Source organism: Dendronephthya gigantea, unplaced genomic scaffold, assembly GCF_004324835.1.
Source record: "Dendronephthya gigantea isolate DGI-Jeju-01 unplaced genomic scaffold, DenGig_1.0 000245F, whole genome shotgun sequence".
Lineage (NCBI taxonomy): Eukaryota > Metazoa > Cnidaria > Anthozoa > Malacalcyonacea > Nephtheidae > Dendronephthya > Dendronephthya gigantea.
Window position 1 is genome coordinate 103,633 of NW_021163255.1, and position 24,389 is coordinate 128,021.

Consider the following 24,389-nt stretch of genomic DNA (forward strand, 5'->3'; position numbering starts at 1 on the left):
TCATGCTTCTCGATTAAGTTTAGATTGAATTGGGGTAAGAATATATTTAATACATGTAGATCGCTACTCTGAGTTTCATGCCACAGAGGCAATCATCAGGCGACTAAATTTCAGTTCGTTACAAGTTTGATGACGTGCGACTTTCTTGTTTGCGCGTGCGTTTAAAATTTCCTGCCCAGAATTTTTCTCGGTGGCGGCACTTGGCGAAGATCTCTGATCTTTTGTTCAGGAGTTTGTTTGCGTCACCCTGCAAAAGACACAGTTTCTCTGCAATACAGAGGTTGCATCGTTTAGCACCCGAAGATAAGAAGTTGATAAGAAGTTAACACTTTCCTGGTCCATCACAAAACGCGCGCCAGCATACTCGCCGGGTGCTAAACGATGCAACCTCTGTATTGCAGAGAAACTGTGTCTTTTGCAGGGTGACGCAAACAAACTCCAGAACAAAAGATCAGAGATCTTCGCCAAGTGCCGCCTCCGAGAAAAATTCTTGGCAGGAAATTTTAAACGCACGCGCAAACAAGAAAGTCGCACGTCATCAAACTTGCAACGAACTGAAATTTAGTCGCCTGATGATTGCCTCTGTACATGTGGCATGAAACTCTGAGTAGCGATGCCAATTTTTTAAGAATTATGTAAATGAATAAATAAATATATATATATATATATATAATATTATATATATATATTTATATATATACATATATATATATATATATATATATATATATATATATATATATATATATATATATATATATATATATATATATATATATATATATATATATATAGCTATATACCTAATTTCTGCTTTTATATCAGTTGTAATTCTAAATGTAAAACAAGTACGTATCGAGTCGATGCTTGGCGTTTTTGTATCGGATCATCATATAACAGTGAGTTTAAAACCGCGTTTACACTACTGTTACGCAAGGCTTTATTGAGTTTAGAGATACGCATGATAAAAATAGCTGTAAAAATAGGAATAGCAATTGCATGACAGAGATTAGTGTTTAAGTTTTGCCACAAGACGCCTGAGTAAATATAATTTCGGGCCATTCGCAATCATTAATCACATTTCCTTTCAGGCACGACATTTCGTGGGATTGAATAAAGTAGTAAGGTGAGAATATCAATCATCCTATCAGAACGTGCGCATCTGGATCAACAGTCGTATGTCGTTGCCGGGGTTCAGTCTGAAGTTCTTGTGCCCACTGAAGGTTCGGGTGTTGTGCACGCCCTTTTATAGTAACGGTTGAGGTACATCTGCACACGTCATCAACCAGAGTGGGTGGATCCTTATCCAACCAATCAGCGTTGTAAGTTAGAAATGTGGGTTGGCGTTAGAAGCTCGTTCCAGCTCTCATATCTTGTTTGTATAAGGCGTTGACGCACTAGTCGAGTTGGTCTTTAGCTTAATCGATCAATTAAAAATGATCACAACTTAAAATATTTATCATCAACAACTATTAAAATTATCAAACATTGTTTCTGTAAACCTTATTTTATAACTTAACTACTTGTTCTTCTATTTTAAACGAATTAAGCTTTCTCTGAGGTAATCCTTAAAATGCTCGACCGCGCATTATAAAAAACACAGTTGATTGACATAAGAGCTTCGCAGCTGTCTAAAGCGAAACGAAGTAGACCAATAGAGTGGACTAGCGGAGTAAAAAGCATGTGAAACGCTAAGAAGCTCAACATTTGCAGAACCAACGACCAAAAACAAGAACAGAAAACGACGAGGTTCCGAAAGGACGAAGAATCCGAAGAGAAGAACGATGCCAGAAACTAACATTAATGAACATTAGTTAACCATTGTAAAAGATCTCCTACCTCGCATATAAAATAAAAACGTCTATATAACACTACACTCGATTTTTTGGTACGTCACTAAAATTTGTAATGCATGCCATTTCATCTGTGCTCGGCCTTTGTTTTGGTAGCCTGAACACTAATAGAAATTGGGTACGGGTACCAATTTTAGCCGTGCCGTGCCAAAAAATTGAGTTTAGTGTAAACGGTGCTTAAGATTCACCAAATCCACGACCCGAAGTCAGAGCCGTATGTAAAATAAATTAATACTGGTTTTCTAACGCTACTAGCAGCTTTCATGTGACGTCCGCGTCGTAGATTTGGTGCATTTTAAACTCGTTAGCATGAAGATAGAAAACTCGCAGGGCTTGGAAAAAATGAAATAAACAAGTTCTTAAAAACTGCGTAAATACAAAAGAGAATACTAAACGGTTGTGGTTACCACAAAGGTATGACTTTTTATACCTGTGCCCGGTCTTATTTTCAAGTGTAAAATCTTCCGACTTCATTATTCACGGTGAATTCGGTCGAAATTTTTTTTGGTTAAACTGTAAAAAGTCCTGACCACATTCAAGTTTCCCTTTAATGTGATTAAAAATATATATGTTTCATATTTTTGAAAATATATATATGTTATTTACCAGATTGGAGGTCCGTATACCGAAATATTTTCCAAGGTCTTAAAAACAGTCCAAGGCCAAAGGCCGAGGGACATTTTTGAGACCAAGGGAAATATTTCCCTATACGGACCGACTAAACTGGTAAATAATAGATTTGTTTTTTCTTCCGGTCAGAATTCATATTTTAGCGTTGTTTCTGTGCTTTTAAATCTCGCGCGGTCCGTAAGGCCTCATACGGACCGCTCGTGTAGCCAATCAGACTGCAGGAAACGGTTCGAATTCATATTTTAACGTTTCCAGCAATCTGATTGGCTACGCGAGCGGTCCATAAGAGGCCGTACGTACCGCGCGAGATTTAAAAGCACAGAGCCAACGCTAAATTATGAATTCGGACCGCAAGAAAAAAATAAATCTATTATTTATCAGTTTAGTCGGTCCGTATGGGAAAATACTTCCCTCGGTTTAAAAACCGTTTCGGAGACCTTGGGAAAAATTTCCCAAAACGGACCTCCAATCTGGTAAATAAAATATATCTATTCTTTTTCGTGCGGTCCGAATTCATATTTCAGCGTTTCCTGTAATCTGATTAGCTATACGCAATCGAGCGGTCCGTATGAGGCCGTACGGACCGCGCGAGATTTATAAGCACAGAGCCAACGCTACAATATGAATTCGGACCGAAATAAAAAAAATAAATCTATTATTTACTAGTTAAGTCGGTGCGTATAGGGAAATATTCCCCTCGTTCTCAAAAACGTCCCTCGGCCTTCGGCCTCGGGCTGTTTTTCAGACCTTGGAAAATATTTCACTATGCGGACCTCCAATCTGGTAAATAACATATATATATAACTTTCTTCAAAATTTTGCGAAATGACAGTTATGCAGGTTTGAAAATACAAATATTTGTCTCGACCAATCAAGAGCTAAGTAGTTCACACTGGCGCATGCGCGTAACGTAGAAGACCGTCCATGGCGTGAGGCTCCATTGCATAATGGCGGTCGACTTTGATTTCGCATTTGCACATATTGGGTTTAAATATCCGAGCGGAATTAGTACCCTCACACAGTGCTCCGCACCGGCTCGGGGATAAGCAAGCGTGAGGTTTTGATATCATAATAGATCAGGCTCTTCGCTGTCGAATGACATCTTTTTGTACCATATAAAGAAAAATAAGCAAATATGACCTCGAGAATCCATATTTCTAGCTCTGCGGATTCGTAAGAAATTCAACACTTATTATTGTGGCATTATTTGTGGCCGCACCATTTTTTCTCCATTTGTTATAAAAAACATATCATTCAACAGCGAAAAGCCTGATCTATCTTAATATCACAAAATTGTGCTTGCTAATCAAGAAATTTCTGCACGTAGCACGCTTAAATTTGGTTACCACCCCAAAGGATATGGCGGCCATATTGGAAACAAAGATCCAAGATTTAACAAAGATATTTCTGAGATCTATTACAAAATAGCTTATGAAGACCATTATATTTGAAAATCCAAATTTAATTAATTTTAAAGCTCTTATAATATCAAATTACATTAAGACTCTTTAATTTCAGTAAATGGTGTAGCCAGCTTGTCATTTTAATCCGGCTATGTAAATGCTATGCAAATTTAATGTTATTATTGACTGTTTTCACAGTGAATGACACTGAAATATTGGTAAAGCCTGACAACATTGACAGGCTGCCTACGCTACTGATTCATTGGTATCATTCGAAAGACTAGAAGAACGCAACATTCCTACATACACTATATTTTATAAATTGCACAGTGCAAGTGACAAAGAATTTGCAATTATTCATAATGGAGGATATGTATACCTATGCAAAATGTACTTAGGCATAAATTATACGTTAAAACCGAAATGTTGCTAACCCAATTTAAATGTAATTAAAATATCCGTGTGCGCGTTACTGTTCCAATCTTAAATGATAGTCCTCACTTTTTCGACATGCAATTTTCCAAGCTTCTACAGCATGTTCTACCGTGATGTCTTCTGGTATATATTCTTCTAGCGCATCGATAACTTCACGATTCAATTCGTCAAGTTTGGCATTCATGTACTGAGATAAGCTAAAATAACGAGACATTCGTCAGTCATTAGAATTAGCCCTGTTTAACAAAGGAATATGTCACCAAATAAGTCATAAAAGTTTCAGATTAAAGATTGGGTATTATTACGTTTTGACTTTCAAATTTGCTTTCCAGAGGACGTAAATCTCATCAATTCAAGTTGTAACTGACTTGCAATCATCATAAAATTAACAGCGTTAATTAACTGTTGCAATTCCCAAAGTGCGAGGATTTTAAATGTTAGCTCATAAACAGAGGCGCCGCAAGAACGATGATTGGTGTGGGGATCGAGGGGATTCAAATATTTGAGGACAATTGGTTTCGAACGAAAAAAATAATGCAGAACATGAATATATGAATATTGCTCTCCCCCCAATTACCGTTCTTGCAGCGCCCCAGGTCATAAACAAAATTATCGTTAGTTTGAATTTTCAGACAGATCCATGTTTCCCTATTTACAGGAATTTTCCTATTTACAGATTTTATTTATATGGACAGAATTTATAAATTGGTATACCGTATATACTGGGTGAACTTACGGAAAGTGTAACTGATCATCAGGAACATTTTTTAGGTAGAGCAAAATGAACTCCAACAGCACAAGAACAAATCGATCAACGTTCAGCTTTTGTAATCCGCCGTTCAATGCAAATTTCTGCTTCGTTTCGAGCGATACCTTTACCGTATCCGTTACGTCATCAAATGGATCCTAAACGAGAAACAAACATTGTTAAAATGATCGCTAGTGGTAATTGATCATGATCAACATTGAGACCGTTTTCCACTAGCGATAATTTTTCCCAAGGCGACATTTTGCTTTCGTTTAAGAGGAATCAACTGCAACCAGGACCGGAAATAGATGCGATAATTGGCGAAGGTGCATATTAATATATTCGACGGATCTCTTCTGTACGTGCAAAACAGAATAAATATGCACCCCACCCCCATTTGTCGCGCTAGTTTCGGCCCTGTCTGCAAATTTCTGCATAAAATTGCTCATGGCTTAATGGCAGTTTTCCACTAGGCTGAATTTTTCGATCGAACTTAAGGAAAGCTTGACAAGTAAAACTTGCTCGTCTGTATGGGGATTTAATTTAATCCGAAGTTGGATAATAATTGTAGTCCCCATTTTCGAAACAAAGACAGCGGTATGTCAAAGTTAGATTGCTATCGCTAATAGCGGTACCCGGCTCTAATCTGCGTCACGTCTACGTCTACATCTAATTGGTTGGCCTATTTAAGATCATTAAAGAGCGCTAAAATCTTTTAGGCAAGCGTAAATAAATATAGATTTTGACGTGAATATTGCACTTTTGCTAATAATATACTATGAGATACTTCAAAACATCGACTGAGTATCTTCAATTGTATGTAGTTTGTAGTAACACATACATTTGCGATCAAAATTTTCATAAAAAAAATTAGGTTTCCACGTAGAAACAAACAAGTTAATGTATATAGCTTAGTGGTTCCAACCTGTTTATGTTTTGTCAATATCCTTGCCCTTTCTAGAGACAATAACAGCCAAAGAGAAACGATGTGCTGCAGTTCACAAAACTGCTCAGCCTGCGAGAAAATCCAGTCATGAATAAAAGAGGTTATTAAAAGTTCGCAAAGTAAGCAAACGTTTTGTTTACAATTTACAACTGCCTAAATTAATATTAAACACTGGTTTTGCTTCTCCATGCTTCTAAATAATTATGAACTAATATGAACTAAACTTATTAAGATATCTTTTTTAAACATAACGTGGCTGTATAAATAATCACCTTTCTACTTTTCAGACCGTTTTTCACTTCCATCTTTAGTCCTGAATGAAGGTAATCAAAAACAGACATTGATGGATCCCCCCCAGCAGAGGATAGAAATCCAATAGCAATATGGAGTGATTTAAGAACATCGCAAACATCGGTCAGCTGATTAAGTTCATTGAGTATTTGATCTTGAACAGGACGAGTCAACTCCACCTAAATAGGCAAATATGTTACTTTCAAGGTCGCATAGGAATTTATATTTTTTTCAATATAAAAATAGCATATATATGTAAATATAGCAAATTGATTGCCTGAGAACAGTTTAAATATAAATATAGCAACATTTTTGACCGATCTGTAATGGGAAGTGAAATTATGGACACCTTCGACTTGCTTGTTCTCACGACTTATTTACTTTACTCTAAAATTATCAATAATGCTGGCATGGACGACCAGTACACTAAGCAAATTGAGTAATTTTGTCTTTCATCTACCTGGTGCCTCCAAGAATAAAAAAACAATCAAAAGTACCAATTATTAGAATATATGAATGCCCCACGATTCCGCCTATATCCCGCGAAGTGGACACTGTCATGTCTGATTTATAACTTAAACCTACCTGAGGTATTTTCTGTTGTAAAGCTTTAAATACTTCTCCATCACAAATGTCTTTACTGAACACAAACAATTCAACCTAGGGAAAAATTATGCATTAGAGGAGGTCAAATTAATATAATTTGTCAAATGACAAAATCATCAATGCTTAATGGTGAATAATTAATTTTGTCTCACACAGAAAAAAAACTAGCAACGCCAGCCCACACATTTAAAATATCATCGTGATTTGTTGGTTGTGATTCTCACGACGTAATTATAATTGTAATAAAATGACGACCAAAAGTACGCAAAACCAGGGAAAAAACATGCATGCCAAGCTGTATGAAGTTAGAAACGACGCGACAAAAACTACAAAAACTGTGGCATTGCATGATATCGAGGGAAAGAAACTATAATATTAATTAGTTGTTAAAGTAAACAACTCGGAGGTGACAATCAGCTTCCTCTACTGTCGTAAGTAATAGAAAAAATGAAATATGACAGCTGTTGCTGGCATTTTATGTATCAATCAAGTTTAATCAAGATACCAGAAGTTTTAATCTGTGACATATGTGTCAAAATTTTGGATCGCACACCATCAATCTCTTCGGTTTGACCCCCATTATATCGATATTCTTGTAATGACGTCACAAAACGAGAAAATGGGAAACATACTACCAATAAAATATTGTAAAACCCCATGATAAATTACTCACATAAGAAAATATGTGAGTAAAGTCACGTATCATCGAAATACTGAACTGAAGATAAGTACACTGTTGATATGCAGCAAAAACAAGATTATTATCCAATGATATACATCGAATCTGAACTTAAATATCACCCGCGATTCCAAAGATATTCTTTTCACCTTGGAGAATGAACATAACAACATCACTTTATCGGACACTCAATCAAGGCTTGTGATAGAAGATATGTATAATAAAGAAGATATTAAAAACTACTATTTACCAAGGACGTTAGTCTGGGCCTGCCTCTGATGAATCTGTCCACTATTTGTCTCTCCAATGATTTCCAGTTGAATTCAAGCACTGTTTCTTCGCCAAGATTTAAAGAATAATCACAGTGTGCAAGGATGATTGGTATGAAATCCTTTTCAGGATCATACGCCACAAGATGAGCTTTAGTAACACTCTTCAGAGACATGTCAGGTAACCTAAAGTATATAGAGTAAACCGTTAAGGTGTTATTTACCACACATCTGGATTATTGTGGATAGTAGAAATGTTTCTATATATGAACAAAAAAAATGACTGACATCATGCACAACTGCAACATGAAATTAGCTACGAATTTATCTATGTATCTATTATTGCTACTGTATAAAGTTCATTGCGATTTTTTAAACAGACGTTATCCGCTTTAGGTGGTACACCACAAAAAGATCATTTGCATATTATAAAATTAGAAATATTGAAATATGTTGAAGTAGAAATGTATGATTGTTCTAATTCTAATTCACAGAACAGACATTCACGTGCTAAGTTCGCTTCAGCAGTCGTTTCGGAGTTTAGATACACGTCCGAAAAGAAAGAAGTTTTTGCGCAATCGTACCGAAGTTAATTGGAGTATATTGCGGCAAAAACTCTCCCTCTGTTCTACCATAAAACTAAGCTCTAAAACGACTAAAGCATACTTGGCACACTGATGTCTCTGTTGTGAACTAGACTCTAAAAACAGATATTAAGTATATTTCAAGATATGTCAAGATATTTCGATATTTTCAATTTTATAAACATGCAAATTTTAAAAACATATGTTGCGAGAAGGTATATTAATCGATATCCGAATCTTTCTACATTATCACACCCACCTACTCTCATCCTTCAGCAAGCTCTTACAACGGCCAATGAAATCATTGTGCAAAGTCACTAGAAAATTATTCAGGGCTAACGCGCATCTTCCCACGCCTGAACGGGCAGGTAAAAACATGGAAATTACTGTTGAGTTTGTCACTTCAAAAGAACACATTTCTTGTGAAATTGAAAATGGTCCTAAAAATAAAGAATAGAACAAACAAATAATTACTCGTGTTTTGTGAGGAAACATAGCGGAAATTCAGTGGCGTAGCCAGAACGATAATTGGGGAGGCCAATATTCATATATTCGTGATACGCAGGATTAATTTCTTTTCAAATCAATTGTCTTTACAGTCTGTTAACATGAATATATGAATATGGGCCCCCCCAATGTCCAGTTTACATGTACAAATGTATGTCGTTCTACATAAGACATAACCGACAATTAAAGACTATTACACAATGGCTTTAACTTTAAAGGTATTTTTATGTAAAAAATTAAAAATAAAAACGTTATTTACTGGGGAGCTCAGGAAATTATTTTTTTAGTACGGAACTCTCAGTCGGTAAATAAGATATAGCTATGTATTTTAATTGGAAATGTATACTTGCCATCTTGCACAAGAGCTGTTCGGACAATCTTCCATGCCTTTCTAAAGCTGTCGATCAATGAAATAAACTGTTCTTTTACTTGAGAAACTAAAGAGAAAACACAAGAGATGAAAACAGGTAAAACTTATACTTTACGAACGTTTCAAATCAAGAAAAAAAAATTGATTTGTCATGTATTTATTTATTTATTTTAGTTTAATCAATTTAATCTTTCGTACTATTCAAGGTAAACTACTTTGATTAATTTTTTATCTATCCCATAGAGCACTTGGTAAAATATCTCAAAGTCTATTTTGTGACCAGGTTGACATGTAGATACGGATAATATATTTATTTTACCTTGCAGCATATAGGAGATATGCTACAAGGTAAAATAATTATATTATCTGTATCTACATATAGGAGATATGCTGCAAGGTAAAATAATTATATTATCCGTATCTGCATATCAACCTGGTCACAAAATAGACTTTGTTTTTCTACGATTTTATGGACGGACTAAAGAAATTTAATAAAAAAACCTAAACACTCTTTTTTTAAATTATTTAGCTAATTGTATGCATGTATTTTACGTCATTCAACAAACAAGAACTCAACAAATGAGGATTCAACGAATTATTTTACATTCATTAAGCTCTGAACAAACAAATGCGACTGATAATTTAAGTAACAATTTCAGGATGTTTAATACCACGAATACGTGGTTCAATCTTTGTACGTTGTTACATAGCTATACTCTAATTAATCAATTAACTAATTTCTATGCATAGACTGTTATTGTTCAATTAAAAGACAAAGGGTTTCTTGTTCGATAAACAATTTGAGGAACAATTTTAATTAGATCTACATGCAGTTACGATTGTGTAACAGGTATTACTATATACACAAGCGCAGGATATGAGCTAATGTGCAACCTGATTGGTTTTCTACTACTGAGTACTAGACAGATATTAGCTCATATCTGTCTAGTAACAAAATGGCGGCACGATTTGGGGAGTTAAGCGACGATGAAATTCAACCTTAAGGTGGTACACCGCAAAAAGATCATTTGCATATTTATAATATTAGAAATTCATGAAATATGTTAAAGTGGAAATGTATAATTGTTCTAATTTTAGTTCAAAGCACAGATATTCACGTGCTAAGTTCGCTTCAGCAGTCGTTTCAGAGTTTAGATACACGTCCGAAAAGAAAGAAATTTTTTGCGCAACCGTACCGAAGTTAATTTGAGTATATTGCGGCAAAAACTCTCCCTCTGTTCTACCGTAAAACTAAGCTCTCAAACGTCTAAAGCATACTTGGCACACTGATGTCTGTGTTGTGAACTAGACCCTAAAAAACAGATATTATAAGTGTGTTAAGATATTTCGATATTTTCAATTTTATAAATATAATATTTTAAAAAATAAACATATTTATTACCGCTTTTTAGGAACTTTCCAATAATATATGTTTCCGCTTCAATTCGATCTAAGCGACGATGAAATTTCTCAAAAAGAAGCCGTTGTAACTTTACAATATCTGGGAGGTACTGCAACGCTCGAAGATGCTGCTCCTGCATAAGAGATGTGAAAATATTCAAAATTAATGGCAAATTCTGTGATTTTAATTCTTTGGTGGAAAAATACCACAGGAATATTCTTCATAAGTATGATGTTATTTTGATTTCAGGTAGGCCCTACAATGCATACTTTTTTCAAGAATTCCGCCAAAACTTCACATCTTTCTAGTTTATTGCCATCTTGAGAATACTCTTGAAACTTGAACGATAAATATTCTATGGTGATCTTCTTACGATGCCGCCATAGCGCTGGACACATCGGAGTGAGCTCTGTAGCGACGGTTTCTTTTGGATCATCGTGTTCATATATCAATTTCATCAGACGATTGTTGCCTATAAATATTATACACTTAATGTATGCTCCCGATGGAAATGGCGAGTTTTATTTTCCCAAGATTCTGGATGTTCGTCGAGGGAGACATTGAGACTCGAGGGAAAACAAAACTCACTATTTCCCGAGGCAGTGTACATTAAGTGCTTTGTTGTATAGGGTTTCATTCAAAAAAAATACTTTACTTTGTTATGACAATATACGGGCAACAATTTTTTAATTGTTACCCTGGCGGGAAACATTGTATTTATTTAAAGTCATGTGATTACGAATGAACCAATCACATTTAAAATACACAGCACCTATATAACAATGAGAATTATAAGCGTGCATGTTCATATAATTCCTAGAAAATCTTCGAGGTAATTAACATAAAGTCAAATTTGCATTTCGAAATATTTATAAAAGGGCTAAATTACACTTGGGCACAGGTCAGTATACGATATTGAACATTTTTTATTCAAATCGAACTATTTCAAGGCAAGGGGCCTGAAACATGACCATTAAACTAAAAACAACTGGAACGTCACCTATACTGATTAAAATGACCAAAATTGTTGAAGCCAAATCTTATCTCTAGGGTTAAGGTATATATTCATATACTCGTCTTATGCCTGACTGTTTTTTTCCCACGATATTGTTCTATGATATGTAAACATGAATATACACCCCCTAATTAAGCGGTAGACATTTTTTATATACTGTATGTTCATGTTTTCTAGCTGCAATGGATTTTAAAATGAATAATGTATAACCAAGTATATAACTTTATTTCACCCCTTTAGCTCCATGCACTTATTGAGATAGCGACGGCACTGAATAGTTTCTGGGCAATGAATTAATGGCAATCATGCAATAAACATGCAATCTATGAAGTGACTGTATCTTGTAGTATGCCCAGTGAATCCTTATTTATCAAATTTTTAATTTGACTTCATTATTTAAGTAACGTAGCTAATTATTTATTTAACACTATATTATCATTAAGCGAATCAAAAGACAAAACATAAAATATTAACATCGGATCCAACATAATATCAAACTATCGAATAACTTGTCCTATTTAATTCTTACCAAGCCTTTCATCTCGGACCATACGACCAAGGCTTTCTTGCAGTAAGTTGGAAATATTCTGCAAAAAAATCAGCATTTGAAATATGATTTATTTACTATGCAGATATTGATGACAAGATCACTGTCGCATGCCACTAATTACATTTCAGCCAACTTACAGACAGAACCGGATTCAAATAAGTGTTCAAAAATGCATCTTCCCAAGCTGCTCTTGACTCCTTAGTAGCTAGTCTGATGTCAAAATTTAACCCTATACATGAAACGAATGTATGACTTGAAGATGTAATGGACACGCAAAACAAAGGTACAGCGCAACAAGACAATACCTACATATACATCAAACCTACCTCTCTGCTGGTCTGTGTTGTTCATAATACCAACAAGAACTAGGTGGATTATTTGTTCCGCCTCAACATCGTTATGGCCAGTATTTCGTGCAATACATCTTATGTCATTCTTGATATGTTCCTTCAAGAACTGGACAACATCGCCAACTGCTGGTTTTACTGTTGCAGCAATTCTCTGCACAGAATATGAAATTTATTGCTTAGTAGGCATAGACTTAAAAGTTTGCAGAAAATATAGGGTCTTAATTTTTATCTCAGAAAGAGGAGAATATTTTAGGAAATATTCCGTGTTTTTAATAAACATACCTGAATATCCTGATCTGTTCCCAACAACATGGCTAAATGTGTCAGGCAACGTAATACACCGCAAGACAAAGGATTCATATTTCGCTCTGATTCTACTGTTCCCCGTTGTGGTTGAGCACGGCCAAGAATATGCCCTGTGCTAGTTCGATCTTCCCTAATTTTAAAAAAAGTGCATAAAAATGAAGTATATTTTTGACACTGGGGAAATAAGAGCAATTGGCGAAGTCTGACGTTCTTCAATCATCACGAACGCATAGCTTTACACGACATGCAACGAACTCTAATTTCTCTGCAAATACAGCCATACAATCAGCAATTCTTTCCAATTGGAACTTTTCATGCAGGTGATCGTACGTTCTACAGATGCCCCAAAACGACTTCTTGTGTCGTTAAATTGTTTGAAAAGTTAAAATGTTTCAAATGTTACACCTCTATAATTAACTGCACAGTGACCTCTGAAACAGGTTACTATGGAGTTAGATACCTTGAATTTTTAATTTATTCAATTCTATTTATCGATCTCACTTTTCCCTGGAGAGATATCAAATCCCTACCCTTACTTTTAATTCCTACTCAAATAAACCCTATGCGATGCCGGGGCAATGCTAGTGGCAACGGCAAATCAACCATATTGAGAGGCTAAAATCTCAAAGGGAATGGGAGGTGTAAAGAGCGATACTTGGAAAGCCCGAAAGATATCGGATTAATTGTCAGATCTTGTGATCATTGAGGTTCTCACAATCAAGCACTCAGTCAGACAGAAATATCGACGTGGTGTGTAGTTAGGTCGGTTTTTCACTAGTGATAATTTTTTTTATGTAGATTTGTCAACTGGAACAAATTGCGCAAATGCAACAGAATAAACTCGCTTTGCGCAAAAAATATCGTTAGTGGAAAACCAGCTTTACGAGATAAATGAGATTTCCTATGGACAATCGTCCATCGTCGCGTTCCCCATTGGTAAAAATTATAATTTCATGCATATTTTATACACCAAGCATGCAGTTAAAACACATATCAATCATTATATTTTTAGCAAGACAAACTTACCTGGATGCATCTCTATTGTTTGCTGCTAGACCGTAATTCATGCCTCCAATAGGGCTATGGCATGTTGGACAATTATAGTTTTGGTTTGGCCTCCCACACTATAATAAATTAAAGATAATTCGAGTATATATCTCTGTATGGTTTACAATTGATGCATAGAACCGTAAAACATGAACATATACAGCACTATTCTTTCCTGTCATCAGTCTACGTCACTACGGAGTAACATGAGAAGCACGCGCGCATTTCGATAGTCATTGTACGTTAGCCTTTCATAGCTGTAGCATCGAAGACCTATATAGTTGGTATTATCTACATTAGTTGCTGAATACGACTTTGCTGGTTGGTGAGTACTGCAGTTGCTTTTGCCAACGTTGCTTTGTGATAACCTTTTTGTTTTAGATTAACTTTAACTTTACCATTCCCAGTAATATAATGGATCACGATCGGGAAACCACTGAACCTACTCAAACGACTAGCCTCAGCCAAACTGGCGATCACGCAGGCCGACCCGGCCAGACTGATGAGACACTCACCGCAGATACGGCTCGGAATCTAGCCGAGATCAATGAGAACATGAGTAAAATGGCGGCCTTGTTTCAAAAAATGTTCGAACGTAACATAGCACTGCCCATTGCGCCGCCACCACTCCTTAAAGAGCGCGACGACCGTCACTCAGATGCCTCAGAATGGTCAGACCCTGATCATCGCGACGATATAAGCGTGTCGGCGTCAGATGCAGACGTAAGAGCGTTTTTAGAAAAAGACTGCGCTCCTGATCAACAGATCGACGTGTCTACATCGGACAATAGCACGAGCCACGAGGTTGACCTTCTTAAAGAGCTCGAACTAGATCTCTCAGAGGCTGACCCAGCCGGGCCAAAAATCCATGAAAACTTGGCTAATATCGCGAATAAACGATGGGGTGTAGTTCTATCAAACGATAAACTCAAGACAATCATGTCTAAACATCACCAGCCTGCCAACAGCAGCAGTATGTCTGTGCCTAAAGTAAACCCAGAAGTCTGGGAACAAATGCTACACGCACGTAAACGCAGTGACCTCAAACTGAGCAACCTACAATCAGTGCTCCAAAAGGCATCTTTCGCTTTATTGCAGACTTGTGATCATATAGTCACTCAAAACGCTGACGCAAATAAGCCGCTAATCGCCAATATCATTGATGCCATCGCCCTAATCGGGCACGCCGTTGGAGAATTATCGCACACACGTAGAGAGCACATCCGCCCAGCTCTGCGAGCTGAATTCCATAGTTTGTGCAAAAAATCCGATGATTCCTCGCATTCCCCGTTGCTCTTTGGGGAAGACCTAGCTAAAAGAGTAAGAGACACTAAGGAAACCTACACGCTTAGTCGTTCCCTAGGTTCCAACAAAACCAGAAGTGGTAATCCCAGAATTTACCGCCCGTCATACGGCCGGAATGAAAGATCGCCGTACGAGAGGCCAAATAGAGATAATGGCAACCACAACCGATATGAGGGAGGCAGCCGTCAGTTTTTTCAGAAAGGCCAAAAGAAAACCCCATTCAAACACAAACAGAACAAGTCATAAAAACCTTGGCGGAAATTCAATTATCGGTGAGTAATTTTCCTGCACGAATAAATTCTATTCAACAATATCTCTCAAATAGAGTTAAAGAGTTTAAAGCAGGCAACATTCAATATTGTGCCACAAAATGGTCCAAAATTACTTCAGACCCTGAAATATTGCGAATTGTTCATGGCGCGAAAATAGAATTTGCGGAAACACCTTTGCGAACCTTTTGCCCTAAGCAAAGCTTTTCGGGTGCAGAGTTCACGATAATTGATCAGGAAATAGCCCTTATGCTATCTCGAGGGATTGTTGAAACAACTGCGCATTGTCCAGGCGAATTTCTCTCGACTATTTTCACACGACCAAAGAAAGATGGGCGCCATAGGCTTATCCTAAACTTAAAAGAGCTTAATGAGTTTGTGACGTATCGCCATTTCAAAATGGAAACGTTACGGTCTATCACTAACCTGATCGAACGAAACTGTTACATGGCCTCACTAGACCTTAAGGACGCATACTATTCCGTGTCGGTTAACCCGTCAGACCGCAAATTCCTTCGTTTCCGTTGGAAGGGCGTTCTGTACCAATTTACTTGTTTGCCTAATGGACTGTCTAGCTGCCCACGAATGTTTACTAAGTTACTCAAACCACCCTTAGCCCGACTGCGTCAACTTGGGCATATAATTGCAAGTTACATAGACGATCTGTTCCTCCAGGGTAACACTTATGAGGAATGCGCTACCTGTGTAATTGCCGCGTTGAAACAATTTGACGAATTAGGTTTCGTCGTTCATCCGGAAAAATCTGCGTTTAATCCGTCTCAGATTATTATGGTGTTAGGCTTTATCATCAACTCAGTCGACATGACAGTTACGTTAACTGATGAAAAACGTACGGATATTACAAATTAGTGTGACACCGTATTGAACTCACGCAAGATAAAAATTCGTGATTTAGCCCAGTTAATAGGTAAATTAATAGCCTCTTTTCCTGGGGTGATGCATGGCCCTCTATATTACCGTTCACTCGAAGCAGACAAAACCAAAGCACTTCGAATATCAAAAGGAAATTTCGATGATACCATGGGGTTGTCTGAAAACTCCCGCCTAGAGCTAAGGTGGTGGCTCGCAAATATCTCTCATGTTCACAACGTCATTTCACACAAATTACCATCTTGTACGTTGACGACTGATGCTTCCCTTAGCGGATGGGGAGCGGTTTTTCAAACAAGCAAAACGGGGGGAACCTGGGGTGAAGGGGAGAAACACCACCACATTAACTACCTAGAATTATTAGCATTATATCTTGGGTTACAAACCTACTGTTCTTCACTGAATGATACCCATGTTAGGGTAAGACTAGATAATACTACAGCCGTTGCCGTAATTAATCATATGGGTACAAGCCACTCCGCCCAGTGTAATGCTTTAGGCAAGGAAATATGGGAGTGGTGTATCATGCGAAATATCTGGCTTAGTGCGGCCATGTACCGGGTATAGAAAATACAGAGGCTGATTTCGAATCCCGCCAGAAACAATCTAACACCGAATGGATGTTGAACCATAAACGACTACACGAAGCGCTACTAAAACTAGACTTCGTTGCCAACGTAGATGTGTTTGCTTCCCGCTTAAACACACAGTTCCCGTCATACATTTCGTACCGTCCCGACCCGGGAGCTAAGGCTGTGGACGTTTTTTCTGTTGACCTATCCGAAGTAAAGTTCTATGCTTTTCCGCCATTTAGTGTAATAAGCCGATTCTTGCAAAAGATACAAGAGGAGACGGCGACAGGGATTTGTGTCCTTCCAGATTGGCCGACGCAGTCGTGGTACTCCAAAGCAATGAAAATGTGCATTCGCGACCCAGTTCTCCTGAAACCGGAACGCTGTCTCCTCAGCCTAGCAGATCAACCCCAGACAATCCACCCTATGCACAAAACACTCAGTCCTCTAGTCTGTCTTGTGTCGGGGGCAAGTTAGCAGGTATGGGCCTCCAACAAGATACAGTTGACATAATCTTAGCGTCTTGGCGAAACAGCACGAGTAAACAATATAACTCTTATCTTTTAAAATGGCAAAAGTTCTGCCATGAGCAACATATTGCTAATGATGACGCTGGTGTGATCGAAGGATTGGCTTTTCTAACGCACCTACACAAGCAAAACCTTGGGTACAGCGCTATAAACACAGCACGATCTGCCCTTTCATCTATCTTGACGCTGCACGACCACCGCACATTTGGGGAGCACCCATTGGTAACACGGTTTCTCAAAGGCATATTTGAATTGAAACCCTCACTGCCTCGATATACACACGTCTGGGACGTCGGCGTTGTTCTGAGACACTTTCAATCAACAGCCAACCCTCAAGCCATGAGCCTTGAAAAGCTTACGAAAAAGCTCACAACTTTACTCGCCCTAATTACAGCACAAAGGTGTCAAACTCTCGTAAAGCTTGATATCAATCACATGCAAAATTTGCCTGACAAAATCGTGTTTCATATACGAGAAAAAATCAAGACAACTAGACCAGGAAAGCACATTGAGCCTATCGAGATCCTACCATACCCGTCTGAGGGGAAATTATGTCCAGTCGCACACATCCGAGAGTACATCTCCCGCACCCAAAATCTACGCCAAGACCAACAGCTACTTGTAAGCTACCACAAACCACATAAGGCGGTTAGTAATGCCACCATCGGACGCTGGGTAAAGAACACGCTAGCTACCGCGGGGATAGACACGGGAACATTCTCCGCTCATAGTAGCCGCTCGGCATCGACGTCTTGTGGGCTGAAGTCCGGCATTCCGTTGAAGGACATCCTTAAAGCTGGAGGGTGGACGAACGCCACTACCTTTGGCCGACATTATAACAAAACAATTGATACCAACTTTGGCCAAGCTTTACTAGATCAGTTTGTAAATAATTAACTATCTCGCTAGTTCTGCACTTACTGCCTACGGATATTTCAATTACACAATGCACGATACACTCGTGTCTCTCCAGATAATGTTGTTGAATTTTGCTAGGTGCTCACAACTTTGAAATCTCATGTTACTCCGTAGTGACGTAGACTGATGACAGGAAAGAATTTAAAAATTAAACGAGACTTACCTTAAGTCGATGTTTGATTGTAATTCTTTCTTGTCATCAGTCAGGAACGAAGGAGTAACATGCCCACCCAAATTATATTGCATACCCAACCCGTTCTCCTTCGTTCCATGTGAGCACCAGCAAGGTCTTTGAAAAATGGCTATCGAAATGCGCGCGTGCTTCTCATGTTACTCCTTCGTTCCTGACTGATGACAAGAAAGAATTACAATCAAACATCGACTTAAGGTAAGTCTCGTTTAATTTTTAAATTATCCACCAACACTTATTTTTTCTATTTTTTTAGTATTATTTAAAGAATTGAGGCTGTTTTCCTCGCGACAGCACAAGATGGAAGTATATTCCACATCACAAGAAGATAGTACTTTCGACGCCTCGCGGCTAACGCAGACAGGGCCGTAGCTACAAGCTTAATTGGGGGGGGGTGTATTTTCATATATTTATGTTTATATACCATAGGAACAATAGCGTACAAAAGAAATCAGTCGGGCATAAGACGAATATATGAATATACACCCCTCCAATTAAGCTTCTAGCTACGGCCCTGAACGCAGGTCTGAAACTTGAAAATATCGGTTAAGTTGTGCTGAAGTCACCTTTCACCTCCGTTGGCATGGAAACAGGCTAAATTGTTGTAAATAAATCTTTCTCCTAATTCTCCCTTTTGAGTAAACTAGCCAATCGCTTTATAGATAACGCGCGAGAACCAGGGAAAATGAATAAAATTACCGGGTCAGGATATACTTTTATAAGAACAGAGATTAGCTATATCAATTCTTTTCAACATAGAAAATTAATACCAGATTCATCAGAGAGCAAGAATATACTCCAAACATTAAATTAGTTTTCCTCCTCGCCTACACTTGACCTCAAACGTTTAGTGCTTCACAGCATTAACTAAAAAGTTGCAGTGCCATAATATATATGCATGTGTATAGCACGTGCATAGATAGCTTGGTACTCACTTCAGTAATAACATAGCGATGTCCTTGTGGGCACTCTAATAATGTAAAATTAGTGTTTTTAATGATTCTTTTCTTTATTATGCACTGCTTTAAGCATATGCTTTAATTATTATGCATTGACAGACGAGATGTTAAAGATTCGTCAAGCTTACCAGTGATGAATACCAAGAACATATTATAATTGAAAAATAACTGTAGTCTTACCGTACCACTTGCCAGTGGTTGCCTGCATGACCTCAGGGCCATCATCATGAGGCATTGTGGGAATAAAAGCGTTCTATATGACAAACAGAAACATACACCTTATTTCAAAGTGTCTATACACTGTTTCTACTAGCCTAGATTGCCGGGATAGCTATATACGGGCACGGGTATCCAGTTTAGCCGTGCTCGGCCTTTGTATTGGTAGCCTGCATGAACACTAATAAAATTAGGTACGGTACCAATTTTAGCCGTGCCGTGCCAATAAAATTGACTGTAGTGTAGTTTACACTACTGTAGTTTACACTACAGTCAATTTATTGGCACGGCACGGCTAAAATGGGTACGCGTACCCAATTTTATTAGTGTTCAGGCTATCAATACAAAGGCCGGGCACGAATAAAAAGGGCGCGGGTACCCATTTTAGCCGTGCCGATAAATTGACTTTAGTGTAAACAGGGCTTAAAACTGGACACAGTTACCAATTTTAGCCGTGTCGATAAATTGAGTGTAGTGTAAACGGGACTTTTTTATACATTCATTTTCATAAAGCTCACATCCTTCAGAAGGAAATTCCCTACCAGAAAATTCCTACGCCCCTGTAGTAATCCCAACAATAGCATGAGGCAATTTAGTTTCATAAAGGCTAATTTTAATACCACAGCATCACCTCACGATTCGCTGAATCTCAGGTAACCGGGCTCGTATATAAAAACAACCCCTTAAACGTTAGCCTATATATACAACATTATAAATTGGAAAAATGTTTATTCTTACCACCATCATAGCTGGATTTAATGCCAAATTCGAAAAAGGTTGAAGCAATTGATTTTGAGGCGAGCATTTAATGACAACAAGGAAATGAGTTAATAAATCAATAAGTCGTCTATCAGTCGCAGATTGATGAGGACGTGACTGCAGAATTTGGGTGTTTGCGTTTCCAAAATTTTCCAAAAAACCTTCAGCCAGAGATTTCACCTGAAAAAGAAAATGTTATAAATTCATTGGTTAATTTAAGAAATTCAGTTCAACGATGAATACTTTATTATATATATACTATACAGTCTTATAATGATAGAAATTGCTCTTTAATTCTTGGTAATTCAGGTAATCTGATTGAGAACAAGCGAGTAATTGTCGTTCACGGATTTCATTTGGACGGACGATTTTTTGCACCAATCTTGGTTATATCTTGGTTATATCAGGGCGCTGTTCTATGCACGTGTGCATGTTCGGGTCGATCAAATATCGATGAACGCGTTATTCCGCAGCTATTTCTATCGGAACGAAGCGAAAGCGAGCGGTGCGGATTTTCGAAAAAACCCCATTCCGCATTGGCCATATTTAGGAGCGTTATCAAAACATCGACAATTGTTAAATAATTCGTTTTCAGCAAGTCGTACTTATATGTAGAGTAAATAATGCCTCCCTTGCTACTTATCTTCATACGGTACGTGTTTATTTCGCGAAAGTGAATATTAAAATTCGAACGGTAATTATTTTGCAACTTTTTCATCAATCAATTCTCACATCGCGTCGCATGACGTCACTACAGTGACACCCCCTCACTCCCAGTGACCTTATCTCAAACATCTCCCATCCCTTAGAGCATCACGTATCAGTGTTTGGGAACAGTTTTTCAAATGAGTTCATAAAGTCCTTACTTCGTTTGGTAAGTCCTTGATCCCGGTAATGTATTTTTTCAGCGTTTTCAAGACCTGGGAATGATATAAAGGTCTATTAGGTTTACAGCACTTAATATTTCCAGTGCGAAGTTCACATCATTTATACTGTACACTAAACGAATACAAATGAATTTATTAGTAAATATATTCAGGTTTATCCATTACAAAATAACCTACACCTTGGCCCTTGAAGGAAATTTTTTGATGCAAAAAATGTGTTAACCTCTGTAAAAACCTACCTTGGAGGGAATTCTATCATCTTTGTTTGAATGTCCAAAACTTGTTGTTACTTCACGGAAAAGGGCAAGCAAAATATAACACCAACGCGCTGGTGGCTGAATCTGTAAATTCTGTAAAATACAATCGTGATCTAGTACAACAAGTCGTAAAAATGCATTCCCGAAGAAAAGCCTTTCGCAATTGACCACAAACAAAATACACAAGAAAGAACTCGCCTGTAGGACGTCGCGTAAGTTGTCGAGACTAGATGTGAGGAAAGCTTTGCCAAGAGCTTCTCGCACAGTATGATACTCATCACGATGAACAATAAATGGGTCTGGAGTCTTATCTTGTTCCTAAACAATTGAAATGAAAAGAATTTCTGTTGATTTCTCGGGTAGCATATACTGCAACGCCTGAAAAGTGTTCTTAGATAATTAAGCTTTGTATTTTTATGTTTAAAAGCAAAATACGATTCTCCTATAGTTCATTTCCAAGACAAATGTGTTTGAACTATATCTTGCACGAAAGTAAGGGGAACGAGATAAAGGGATCAAATTATACAAAACAATACAAACGAACAATGAAACAATAGAATACGCCAATCGACAACCTTTGTTTGCCTCGAGTAAAAGCCTAATAAATATTTTTTTGTTTAATTTTTGAGTTCTTTATACTGTGTCGCAGAGAAAGGTATCCAGGATCAATCAGAGAAAACCCTAATGATTGCATCCCTTAACGTTTTCGAGACAGGATAAATTGTAATTTACAAAACCTATTGTGACCGCGGAAGCAATATAAGTGCGCAGACGCCATACACATATGTGACAAACAAGAACATATAACGTCAGGTAATGATTATCATATGCATTATACCTCCGACTGCGGGGGCATGATCCAATTTAGTTCCTCTTTTCTACATCTTTCTTTTACCGCATCAATTCCATTCGGATCATGGCGAACTAACTGTTTCAAAAGGAACAACTTAACCACAAATCTACTACAAAGTTGTTTCGCTGATGCAAGGCAGTTCGAAAGCTTTGGGAACCGTTTAACATTATCAGCAAAGTCATCGCTCAAATAGCTAGAAACGACCTCCAATGCGGATCTTATTCCAGCGATATCTTCAAGGCAAGAAACAGTAAGAGTGTTTGATGAAGATGAAATATTTCGTAGCGATCTATCCAGTATTCGGCTGGCAATATTGAGTTGCACATTTTCTCCCCCTTCTCTTGCCTTTAATAACGTCACAGTTTCCACGTCCTGATAAAAAATACACATCAATTACATAGGAGTATAGCAATAAGAATATTTTATCTTTCCGAACACAAACATTCAACATTCGCAATCTTGGATGTGTATGTCTTTAAAATACCCCCAAAATGGCGGTATAGCTAATTGTCATCGCAAGAAAGGTTAACACATCAAAATTATCCCAGCTATAAGTTCTTTCCAGCCAACGGGAATATAAAATATAATTATAATAATACATTTTATTAATCTTACATCGCGTCTAAAAATTCTCATACCTCCATACACTGAACACACAATACACAAACTTCGATTAAATGTTCTCTTTCACCTAATCCCTTGGCACGGCGTAGGTATTCTTCCAAATATTCCAGGACCTCATTTCGTCTAGAAAGGATCGATTACTTGAAAAACCTTGTAGAAAATGTTAACGTTTAAAAAACTTTACTGTTTTTACAAATTGAACAAATATTAACAATTAATGTTCAAAGATTTTTGTCCTAACTGCAGTATTTACAATGAAATACGCAGCTACATTCAACGAAAAAACGCGGTGAATGATATATACACAATAACAAGAGGCTAATAACATGCTTTCAGTACATGCTTTGAAACAGTAATTTCTTACATAAAAAGCATGCATAAAAGCAAATGTTTTTGGGGGGGAAATGAATTTAGTGGGTGAGTTTCCTAACAGCTATATATAGTTGCAGTGACATATATATATATATAGCCGTACCTCTCCTTTATTGCCAGAAGTTGCTGCAAAATATACGATCTGATAACAGGTGTGACATCAATTCCTTGTCCACCAAAAGGTGTAAAAGCTTCAGTTTTATTCTCATCATTAATCACGTAATTGATGAATTTTCGTACTAAATCTGGTTCTGGCAGCTGTTTTCGAAAGCAATACAACGAAACAAGCTCCACGAAGAATGACTTGCAGCGATTACGGAAATTGTTGTACATCTCCAGGGCATCTCTTTAAAGGAGTATTATAAAAATTTTATTGTAGTTTATTATATTAATATGCAGTGGCTAACCGCCATTGTGAAAAGCGATAATAACACATGTGTGATTATTCATGTTATTAACACATGTGCGATTATCGTTTTTGGTCAACCAATCAGGCGAGGAAGCAGTTATACGCGCCCTGGAAGTTAAAAACTAAAAAAACAGATTTAAATTATATATAAGAACAAAAATATATGCAGATGTTGGCCCAGAATTTGTTTACGTTTGTAAAAAATGTGTTTTAGGTATACCAGATTTGTTTCCAAAAAACAACCTTTGTAATCAAGTGTAAAACAACTATTCGTTAATTTCAAAGTATATAGGTAAATATCACTAGAGTAAAAATCTTGTTTCGGTTTATTTAGCCATACAAGCCCTCCATACGAATAATTTCAAAATTCTCTAGCTCCTCGTAATA

The 24,389-nt window shown here is 37.4% G+C and overlaps 2 protein-coding genes across 2 annotated transcripts in view; both read right to left on the reverse strand.

The window, feature by feature from the left end:
- Positions 1 to 3,927: 3,927 nt before the first annotated feature.
- Positions 3,928 to 21,807, reverse strand: LOC114540658 (E3 ubiquitin-protein ligase RNF213-like). The gene is made up of 20 exons (XM_028560780.1): positions 21,727 to 21,807; positions 21,467 to 21,520; positions 20,580 to 20,780; positions 19,806 to 19,878; positions 19,602 to 19,636; positions 13,971 to 14,068; positions 12,921 to 13,074; positions 12,615 to 12,789; positions 12,426 to 12,517; positions 12,268 to 12,325; positions 10,993 to 11,195; positions 10,724 to 10,856; positions 9,302 to 9,388; positions 8,704 to 8,884; positions 7,842 to 8,046; positions 6,892 to 6,966; positions 6,288 to 6,485; positions 5,995 to 6,084; positions 5,058 to 5,227; positions 3,928 to 4,518 (listed from the first exon to the last, which is right to left on the reverse strand). Exons 3-20 carry the CDS (start codon positions 20,586 to 20,588, stop codon positions 4,356 to 4,358), a joined length of 2,199 nt encoding a protein of 732 aa, XP_028416581.1. The 5' UTR covers positions 20,589 to 20,780; positions 21,467 to 21,520; positions 21,727 to 21,807; the 3' UTR covers positions 3,928 to 4,355.
- The window catches only part of LOC114540661 (E3 ubiquitin-protein ligase rnf213-alpha-like), an 84,236-nt gene continuing 81,298 nt past the window's right edge, over positions 21,452 to 24,389 (reverse strand). The window contains exons 52-57 of the mRNA XM_028560783.1: positions 23,697 to 23,939; positions 23,236 to 23,344; positions 22,583 to 22,969; positions 21,943 to 22,062; positions 21,727 to 21,837; positions 21,452 to 21,520 (exon numbers count right to left, since the gene is read on the reverse strand). Coding sequence (XP_028416584.1) covers positions 21,452 to 21,520; positions 21,727 to 21,837; positions 21,943 to 22,062; positions 22,583 to 22,969; positions 23,236 to 23,344; positions 23,697 to 23,939 — 1,039 coding nt within the window. The remainder of the gene's footprint in view (positions 21,521 to 21,726; positions 21,838 to 21,942; positions 22,063 to 22,582; positions 22,970 to 23,235; positions 23,345 to 23,696; positions 23,940 to 24,389) is intronic.